Raw genomic sequence first — 9449 nt, 5'->3', positions numbered from 1 at the left:
GGGTTATTTGGGGCTCCGGCCCATCTGAGAGGCTATTCGCCTCATCTGGAAGGCGGGGGGTACGGATCCCCTGCGGCGGCCGAGCCGCCGCCTGCAACCGCCGCTTTATTTTCGCTTTGGCGCAAGCGTCCCGCGCAGGCTGTGTCTGGTCTTCTGTGTCTAGTGTTTCTCTGTTGTGTTTCGTTCTATATTTTTGGTACCATGGGTCAGACTCTTGTCACCCCGCTAACCCTTACTTTGCAGCATTTCAAAGAGGTCCGTGCCATAGCGCACAATTTGTCAGTAGAAGTTCGCAAGGGCAGATGGGAAACTCTTTGTTCCGCTGAATGGCCTACGCTTTATACCGGGTGGCCACAAGATGGCACTTTTAACCTTTCTCTCATTCTACAGATCAAGTCCAAAATTATAGACCCTGGACCACACGGTCATCCGGACCAGGTCCCCTACATAATGACTTGGGAATCTCTCGTTCGTGACCCTCCTCCATGGGTCAGACCTTTCCTCATTCAGCCGTCTCCTATCCCCACCTCTCTTACTACGCCCGCCTTAGAACAACCGCCGGCTCCCACTTTGAAGGCTCCCGCGACTCCCGCCGGGACGGGGCTCCATCCCGCAACACCCCAGCCGGCGCCTTCTGCTCTGGCGGGTTCCGCCGGGACGGGGCCCCACTCCGCAACACCCCAGCCGGCGCCTTCTGCTCTGGCGGGTTCCGCTGGGACCGGGCTCCCTCCCGCAATGCCCCTGCCTGTAGTTTCTGCTCTGGCGGGTTCCGCTGGGACCGGGCTCCCTCCCGCAATGCCCCTGCCTGTAGTTTCTGCTCTGGCGGGTTCCGCTGGGACCGGGCTCCCTCCCGCAATGCCCCTGCCTGTAGTTTCTGCTCTGGCGGGTTCAGCTGGGACCGGGCTTCCCCTCGCTCCGCCCCAGCCAGTGTCCCCTGCCATGGCAGATTCAGCTGGGACCGGGCTTCACTCCGCTCCGCCCCCCGCTGGGACAGGTCTCTATCCCGCCATTGTCCGTCCAGCCCAGAAGGTCTTGCCACCAGATGAGGGGCCCCTCCTGGATCTCCTGACTGAAGAACCACCCCCCTACCGGGCCCTAGTGGTTCCAGGTCCAGCCTCATCGGCCGGACCTCCGACTCCCTCGGCTCCTCCCCCGCCGGGGACACCTGGGGATATCACGCCCCGCCCTGAAGATTTTGCTCCCACCGCAGCGCCCGAGGCCTCACCGATGGCCGGCCGACTCCGTAGCCGGCGCGAAGTTCCACCTCAGACCTCTCAGGCCTTCCCTCTTCGGGCTGGCACGGGTGGCCAGATGCAATATTGGCCGTTTTCCGCCTCAGATCTTTATAATTGGAAAAATAATAACCCTTCTTTTTCTAAGGACCCCTCCCGGCTAACCTCCCTTATTGAGTCCATTCTAGTCACTCATCAACCCACTTGGGATGATTGTCAACAGCTTCTACAGACGCTCCTCACCTCTGAGGAAAAGCAGCGCGTCCTTCTGGAGGCACGCAAGAGCGTCCCAGGAGCTAATGGGCGGCCTACCCAGCTGCCAAATGAGATAGCCAGTGCCTTCCCCTTGGAACGACCCGACTGGGACTTCAATACTGAGGAAGGTAGGGCCCACCTACGCCTTTATCGTCAGCTGCTTATAGCGGGTCTCCAAAAAGCCGCCAGGCGGCCCACCAATTTGGCCCAGGTTAAGATGGTTACTCAAAAAGCAGATGAGACGCCGTCAGCTTTCCTTGAGCGTCTAAAAGAGGCTTATAGGGTCTATACTCCATATGATCCGGAGGACCCCCTCCTGGCCACCACCCTGGCCATGGCTTTTATCTGGCAGTCTGCCCCAGATATCAGACGCAAATTGGAGAAATTGGAGGAACTTAAAGAGAGTACAGTTCAGGATCTTTTAAAGGAGGCAGAGAAAGTTTATAATAAGAGAGAGACGCCGGAAGAGAGAGAAGAAAGGCTTAGGAAAGAGTCTGAAGAAAGGGAAGAGAGATTGAGAAAAGAAGCGGAAGAAAGGGAAAATGCTAGAGATAAGAAGAGACATAGGGAAATGAGTAGACTTTTGGCCACCGTAGTTTCAGGGCGCCAGGATAGTCAGGGCCAGGGAGAACGGAGAAAAACCCCTGTGGATAAGGACCAATGTGCCTATTGTAAGGAGAGAGGTCACTGGGTACGGGACTGTCCCAGGCGTCCCAAAGGGCCCCGTAGAACCCCCCCCCCCGCGGCTCTCCTCAACCTGGAAGACTGAAGAAGTCAGGGTCAGGAGCCTCCCCCTGAACCCCGGCTAACTCTAAATGTGGGGGGGCAACCCGTCACCTTCTTGGTGGATACGGGAGCTCAGCACTCCGTCCTCACCACCGCACCGGGGCCCCTGACAACAAAGACTGCCTGGGTGCAAGGAGCGACTGGCGGGAAGCCTTACCGCTGGACCACCGAGAGAAAAGTACATCTTGCCACCGGTAAGGTCTCACATTCCTTTCTTCATGTCCCGGACTGCCCATATCCCCTCCTGGGAAGAGACTTATTAACCAAACTCAAGGCCCAAATTCACTTCGAAGAAGGGCACACTTGTGTGACAGGACCACAAGGGCGGCCTATTCAGACTTTGGTATTAAATTTAGAGGATGAATACAGATTGTATGAGACTGACCCCCCTGGGAGCGATACCCCTAGCCCAGACTGGCAAGCCCTGTATCCATCATCATGGGCCGAAACTGGGGGAATGGGCCTAGCTCACCAACAGCCCCCCATATTAGTACACCTTAAGGCTTCTGCCACCCCAGTCTCTATCCAGCAGTACCCTATGTCACAGGCAGCCTACCTGGGAATACGGCCTCATATTCGGAGACTCCTGGACCAAGGCATACTGACTCCTTGTCAGTCTCCCTGGAACACCCCCTTGCTTCCTGTTAAAAAGCCCGGAACGGGGGATTATCGGCCGGTCCAAGACTTAAGAGAAGTCAACAAACGGGTTGAAGACATACATCCTACTGTCCCCAACCCTTACAACCTATTGACGGGGCTATCCCCAGACCATGTCTGGTACACTGTGCTGGACTTGAAGGATGCTTTCTTCTGCCTAAGACTGCATCCCTCCAGCCAGCCTCTCTTTGCATTCGAATGGAAGGACCCCGACTTGGGGATTTCGGGGCAACTAACATGGACACGGCTGCCTCAGGGATTTAAAAATAGTCCCACCCTGTTCGATGAGGCCTTACACCGTGATTTGGCCGACTTCAGGGTACGATACCCAGACCTCATATTGCTCCAATATGTGGACGATCTCCTCCTGGCAGCCCCCTCTAAGGAGAGCTGCCAACGGGGAACCCACGCCCTCCTACAAGTCCTAGGACGGCTGGGGTATCGAGCCTCTTTCAAGAAGGCACAAATTTGCCAGACTGAAGTAACCTACCTAGGTTACTCCATCAAGGATGGACAGAGGTGGCTCACTCCGGCTAGGAAACAAACTGTCCTCCAAATCCCGCCACCGCGGTCCCCCCGTCAGCTCAGAGAATTTTTAGGAACAGCGGGCTTTTGCCGCCTCTGGATCCCTGGGTTCGCGGAACTGGCAGCTCCCCTGTACCCCCTCACCAAGCCAGGAACGACGTTTACCTGGGGGCCCACCCATCAACAGGCCTTCGAGGCTATTAAGACTGCCTTAATCTCAGCCCCCGCACTGGGGCTGCCCGATTTAACCAAGCCCTTTGAGCTGTTCATTGACGAGAAACAAGGCTACGCCAAGGGAATTCTAATCCAGAGACTGGGGCCCTGGAAAAGGCCTATAGCCTACCTCTCTAAGAAACTGGACTCCGTGGCAGCAGGTTGGCCCCCTTGCCTACGGATGGTTGCTACAGCCGCCTTACTCCTTAAAGACTCTAACAAACTCACCATGGGACAGCCAATTACTATCTTAGCGCCACATGCCATGGAATCCCTGGTCCGGCAGCCCCCAGACAGATGGCTCTCCAACGCCCGGGTAACCCATTACCAGGCCATGCTTTTAGACTCGGACAGAGTCACCTTTGGGCCAACAACCAATCTCAACCCTGCCACGCTGCTCCCTCTCCCAGACGGGCCCGAGGATCATGACTGTCAGCAAGTCCTGGCGGAAACCCACGGAACCCGCCCTGACCTCACTGACCAGCCCCTCCCTCGCCCAGACTTCGTTTGGTATACGGATGGGAGCAGCTTCCTGGATAACGGGACACGACGGGCCGGAGCGGCTGTCACCACCACCGACCAGGTAATATGGGCCAGCCCTCTGCCCCCAGGGACCTCCGCCCAGCGTGCTGAACTGATCGCCCTGACCAAGGCCCTGGAACTGGCAAAAGGAAAGAGGCTAACAGTATATACAGACAGCCGGTATGCCTTCGCCACGGCCCACGTACATGGAGAAATTTATCGGCGCCGAGGACTCCTCACCTCAGAAGGTAAAGAAATTAAAAATAAGACTGAAATCCTGGCCCTCCTGAAGGCCCTCTTTTTACCCCAGCAGCTCAGCATCATCCATTGCCCGGGCCACCAGAAAGGGGACTCCCCTGAGGCTCGAGGTAATCGGCTGGCTGACGAGACAGCCCGCCAAGCCGCTACAAGACCCCTCGACACTCTCGAGGCGCTCTCCTTACAAGGGGACACCGGAGCGCCAGGACAGCAGGATCGGAATTGGAAATTCACCGACGACGACATACAAAGACTTCACAAGATGGGCGCTCTTTCTGAAGGCCCTAACCATTGGCGATACCAGGACAAGGTAGTCGTCCCCTCAAAAGAAACTGACTATTTGATTGACTACTTCCACAAGCTCACTCATTTAAGCGCCCAGAAAATGAAGACCCTCCTTGAAAAAGAAGAAACGAACTTTTACCTATTGGGAAAAAAGGAGGCCCTCCAGAGAGCCATTGACAATTGCCGGCCCTGCACGCTGGTCAATACCAACAAGTCCTTAAATTTGTCAGGAACTAGGGTCCGAGGACACCGGCCAGGGACCCATTGGGAAATTGACTTCACGGAGATCAAACCAGGTATATACGGATACCGGTACCTGCTGGTCTTCGTAGATACTTTTTCAGGATGGACTGAAGCCTTCCCCACCAAACATGAGACGGCCAAGGTGGTTTCCAAGAAGCTTTTAGATGATATTTTCCCTCGCTACGGGATGCCACAGGTAATTGGGTCCGACAACGGACCAGCCTTCGTCTCCCAGGTAAGCCAGCAGGTGGCCAAACTACTGGGGATTAATTGGAAATTACATTGTTCTTATAGACCCCAGAGTTCAGGACAGGTAGAGCGCATGAATAGATCTATTAAGGAGACTTTGACTAAATTAACGCTTGCAGCTGGCTCTAAGGACTGGGTGGCCCTGCTACCCCTGGCCCTATACAGGGTTAGGAACACCCCTGGCCCACATGGGCTTACTCCCTTTGAGATTGTCTATGGTTCACATGTTCCTATTGTTCACTTCCTTGACCCAGATATCGGCTCCTTCGCTACCAGGCCTTCCCTCCAGGCACACCTAAGAGCCCTCCAAGAGGTGCAAAATGAGGTATGGAAGCCCCTAGCCCGTGCTTATAAAGACCAGCTTGACAAACCCCTGGCCCCTCACCCATTCCAGGTCGGAGACTACGTCTGGGTCCGACGCCACCGGACCAAAAACCTTGAACCCCGCTGGAAAGGACCTTACGCTGTTCTCCTGACTACCCCGACGGCTCTCAAGGTAGACGGAATTGCCACCTGGATCCACGCAGCCCACGTCAAGGCAGCCAGGGAGACAGACCCAGACAAGACAGCATGGAAGGCTCATCGAACCGACAATCCCCTAAAGATAAGACTTTCCCGAACCTGATTCGCCCCATGACTCTTACTTTTCTCCTACTATCCCTCCCCTGGACCCCGTCTGCCAGCCCTCATATTCCAGTACAACAAACCTGGGAGGTAACCAATGAAGAAGGAGACACCATCTGGTCGGTCACCGCACTACATCCTCCATGGACTTGGTGGCCAGACCTAACACCAGATATTTGTAAGTTGGCAGCTGGGTCACTTACCTGGGACCTTCCCGACCACACTGATCTCTTTAACCCCCCGGCTGAGAGACTATGCGTTCCAAATGGGATAGGAAGCTCCTTTGGGTGCTCAGGACAGTTCTACCGGGCTAATCTCCGGTCTGCGAAGTTTTACGTTTGTCCGGGACAAGGCCAACCTCGGCAGCTTAGACGCCAATGTGGGGGGGCCCCTGATTTCTTTTGTGCTTCTTGGGGTTGTGAGACTACAGGCGAGGCTTACTGGAACCCTTCCTCCAGCTGGGACCTAATCACGGTAAAAAGGAACAGTACTTATGACAGACCCATGGAAAACGAAAGAAATGAACACAAATACCTTGAGAGCGGATGCGCTCTCGGTAACAGTGGCCCGGAGGGACCCTGTAAGGGAAAATACTGCAACCCCATAGTTATCAGGTTTACAGAAAAAGGAAAACAAGATCGCCGGTGGCTTAAAGGAAACACCTGGGGATTGCGTTTGTTTACCCAGGGAAAAGACCCTGGACTAATTTTTAGGGTTAAGTTAACCTTGGCCACTGCCCCCACCATGGCAATAGGCCCAAACCCTGTCCTGACTAAGCCACATCAGGCCCAGCCAAGACCCCAGGTGCTACCCCAACCCGCTCCACCGACGACGTCATTTTCGGTAAATCCTAGCACCCCCTCTGCCCTAGATTCACATCCTAACACGAGAAATCAGCTCCTGGACTTGGTAACAGGGGCATACCAGGCCCTAAACTATACTTCCCCGGAAAAGACTAAGGAATGTTGGATGTGTCTCACCTCCCAACCCCCTTACTATGAGGGAGTTGCCCTTATGACCAGCATTACTAACTCCTCTACCCCAGACAATAGATGTCTCTCCAATACCCCTCACCGTCTCACGCTGTCTGAAATATCTGGTAAGGGAACTTGCTTAGGGACCGTCCCCTCATCCCATAAATCTCTGTGCAACACCACTCTGACCAGCACCCCGAAAATTTCGGGAACCAGGTACCTTACTGGCCCAAATGGAACCTACTGGGCCTGTAACACTGGGTTAACCCCATGTGTCACAACATCCGTCCTTAAAATGTCCTCGGACTTCTGTGTATTAGTCCAGCTCTTCCCCAAGATCACATACCATGACCCCTCCGACCTATACCGCCATTTTGAGGGGATCAATCGTTACCCCCGAGAGCCAGTATCCATCACTCTGGCATTGCTACTGGGAGGATTAACAGTCGGGGGAGTTGCGGCAGGGATCGGAACTGGGACTACTGCTCTCACTCAGGTTGCTCATTTTCAGCAACTACAACAGGCCATGAACGCAGATCTTCAAGCATTAGAAGAATCCATTAGTGCATTAGAACAGTCCCTGACCTCCCTTTCCGAGGTAGTGCTCCAAAATCGTAGAGGGTTAGATATTTTATTCCTGAAAGAAGGTGGACTCTGTGCAGCCCTCAAGGAAGAATGTTGTTTTTACGCTGACCATACAGGGGTAGTTAGAGATAGTATGTCCAAGCTGCGAGAGAGACTAAAACAGCGACAGTTGCAATTTGAATCAGGACGAACTTGGTATGAAAACTGGTTTAATAAGGCTCCTTGGTTCACCACTTTAATATCTACCATAACAGGTCCATTGCTAATTATTGTTCTGCTCCTACTTTTTGGGCCTTGCGTCCTTAACAGACTGATGCAATTCATCCGAAACCGAGACCACCTATCGGTTGTACAGGCCTTGGTTCTAACCCAACAATACCAACAGCTCCAACAGGCACAACCAGAGGTCATTGAATGAAAGATTTCATTCAGTTTACAACAAGAGGGGGGAATGTAAGACCCCCTCCCCTGTGCACCCGACATAGCAAGCATAGCAGCAGTAACGCTATCTTGCAAGGCAAGACTAGAATAATAGGTTCCCGGGGTAAGATAAGGCCTGGGGCTCAGATGAAAGCTGCTTGTCCTTGTCAAACAAGATATTTATGGTCGGCCATCTGGCCCAGGGAGTGGGCAAACTCCCCTGTTCCCAGAGCCCACCTAATGACCGGACTATAACCTCGCCTCATTTAAATTTACCAATCAGAGCCCTGTAACTATGCTTTTTCGCTTCTGTAACCGAGCTTCCCGCCAAACTCCCTATAAAGGACCCCCTAAAAACTCGCTGGGCGCGCCAGCCTCTCCAGAGACTGAAACGCCCGGGTACCCGTCCCCTTAATAATAAAGCCTCTTGCTTGTTGCAGCCGAAGCCTTGGTCTCGTTGGTTCTTGGTGGGGGTCTCCACGTTAAGACCGCCGTGTCGGGGGTCTTACACATGTTGCCCTCATGTCCTCGCAAAAGTCGGGGTCCCCAGCAAGAGCTGCCGCCACCGGAAGAATAGTGTCGCCACCTGGGTAGACACAGAGGACACTCTGTAAGTGCCAGGAGCATTGTGAAATAGTCCCTGTCCAAGCTGTGCGTGAGGGCTTCGCTCTTGCCCAAGAGGGTACAAGACTCCGCTTGCACGTCCGGGCCTCGTGTTTGGTTTTTCCCTGTCTGTCTGTTCTGCCACATCTGAGGCAGGGGCATTGGCTCTGTGGTTTTACCTGTGTGTGGTTTCTGCTTTGCCCATGGCAGAGGCGCTGGTCTGTGTGTGTGTGGGGGGGGTTTGTTTTTGTTTTTTGTTGTTGTTGTTGTTTTTGGTCTCTGGTTTCTGCCGTGCCCAAGGCAAGGGCGCTGGTTTGTGATATGTAGTGTTGATTGAGACTGACAGATAGAAAAAAAGAGACAACCTCAAGTTTGGGAGACAAAGCAGGTTGCTCCTGCATATGGCAGATGCCAATAGCTCACCACCTGTGCACACACCAGGAAGTCTGATTTTGTCGGTTTGTGCTTTGTTTTGTTTTTGTTTTTGTTTTTTGTCTTTGTGTGACTCTTGTGACTAAGAATCTTTTGTAGGAATTCCAGACCAGGTCTGGTTTTCTTATTCAGGTAGAGCCCAGTTATGGGATAGGCTGCTTGGAATTTGGTTTCTGGCAGAACAGAGCCTGCTGGCTTTCAGGACAGTGGCCGTTCTGAATTTTAGTCCTTTTCTCTTGCCGTACAAGGTACATTTGTTTTGTCTTTGTTTGCTTGTAACATATGGTCTGTGTTTCTGTTTGCTTGTAACTGTCTCAGTTCTAGAAATGGGCCAGGTCTCAAGCATGGTAACTTGAGTCTAGTGCCTCCCATCTCCTGCTTGAATACTGGGCTGCTGCTGAGTTCTTGGTAGAGAGGGCTTTCCCAAACACAAAGGGCCCTCTGGGGACTCCTGAGGCCATTAGATCCTTGCTGGGTTGAAACACCTGAGCCCTCAGCCAGCAGAGGCACATCCTGCTCCCCACCTGCTTGCACTCTCTGGCTTGAGTGTGCGATGTTAGGAGAGGGATGGAAACAGGATTGCTGA

General features: G+C 53.6%; 1 protein-coding gene across 1 annotated transcript; it reads left to right on the top strand.

Annotated features, from left to right (window-relative positions):
- The first annotated feature begins 652 nt into the window (after nucleotides 1-652).
- On the top strand, nucleotides 653-7970 carry LOC311584480 (uncharacterized protein). Its single transcript, XM_084758832.1, has 2 exons — nucleotides 653-1615; nucleotides 4169-7970. The coding sequence occupies exons 1-2, from the start codon at nucleotides 736-738 to the stop codon at nucleotides 5848-5850; spliced, it is 2562 nt and encodes an 853-aa protein (XP_084614958.1). The 5' UTR covers nucleotides 653-735; the 3' UTR covers nucleotides 5851-7970.
- The last annotated feature ends 1479 nt before the right edge of the window (nucleotides 7971-9449 follow it).

The sequence above is a fragment of the Acomys minous genome (genome assembly GCF_964271855.1).
Source record: "Acomys minous genome assembly, chromosome: 2".
NCBI classification, from domain to species: Eukaryota; Metazoa; Chordata; class Mammalia; order Rodentia; family Muridae; genus Acomys; species Acomys minous.
The sequence above is the reverse complement of the archived record's forward strand: the minus strand, read 5'-3'. Positions and strand labels throughout refer to the sequence as shown.

Bases quoted from the DNA above. Each gene is read 5' to 3' on its own strand.
- LOC311584480 (XM_084758832.1), top strand. From the start codon at position 736: ATGCCCCTGCCTGTAGTTTCTGCTCTGGCGGGTTCCGCTGGGACCGGG. The intron at 1,616-4,168 runs GTAGGGCCCACC...TCCCTCGCCCAG, and splicing joins GGACTTCAATACTGAGGAAG to ACTTCGTTTGGTATACGGAT.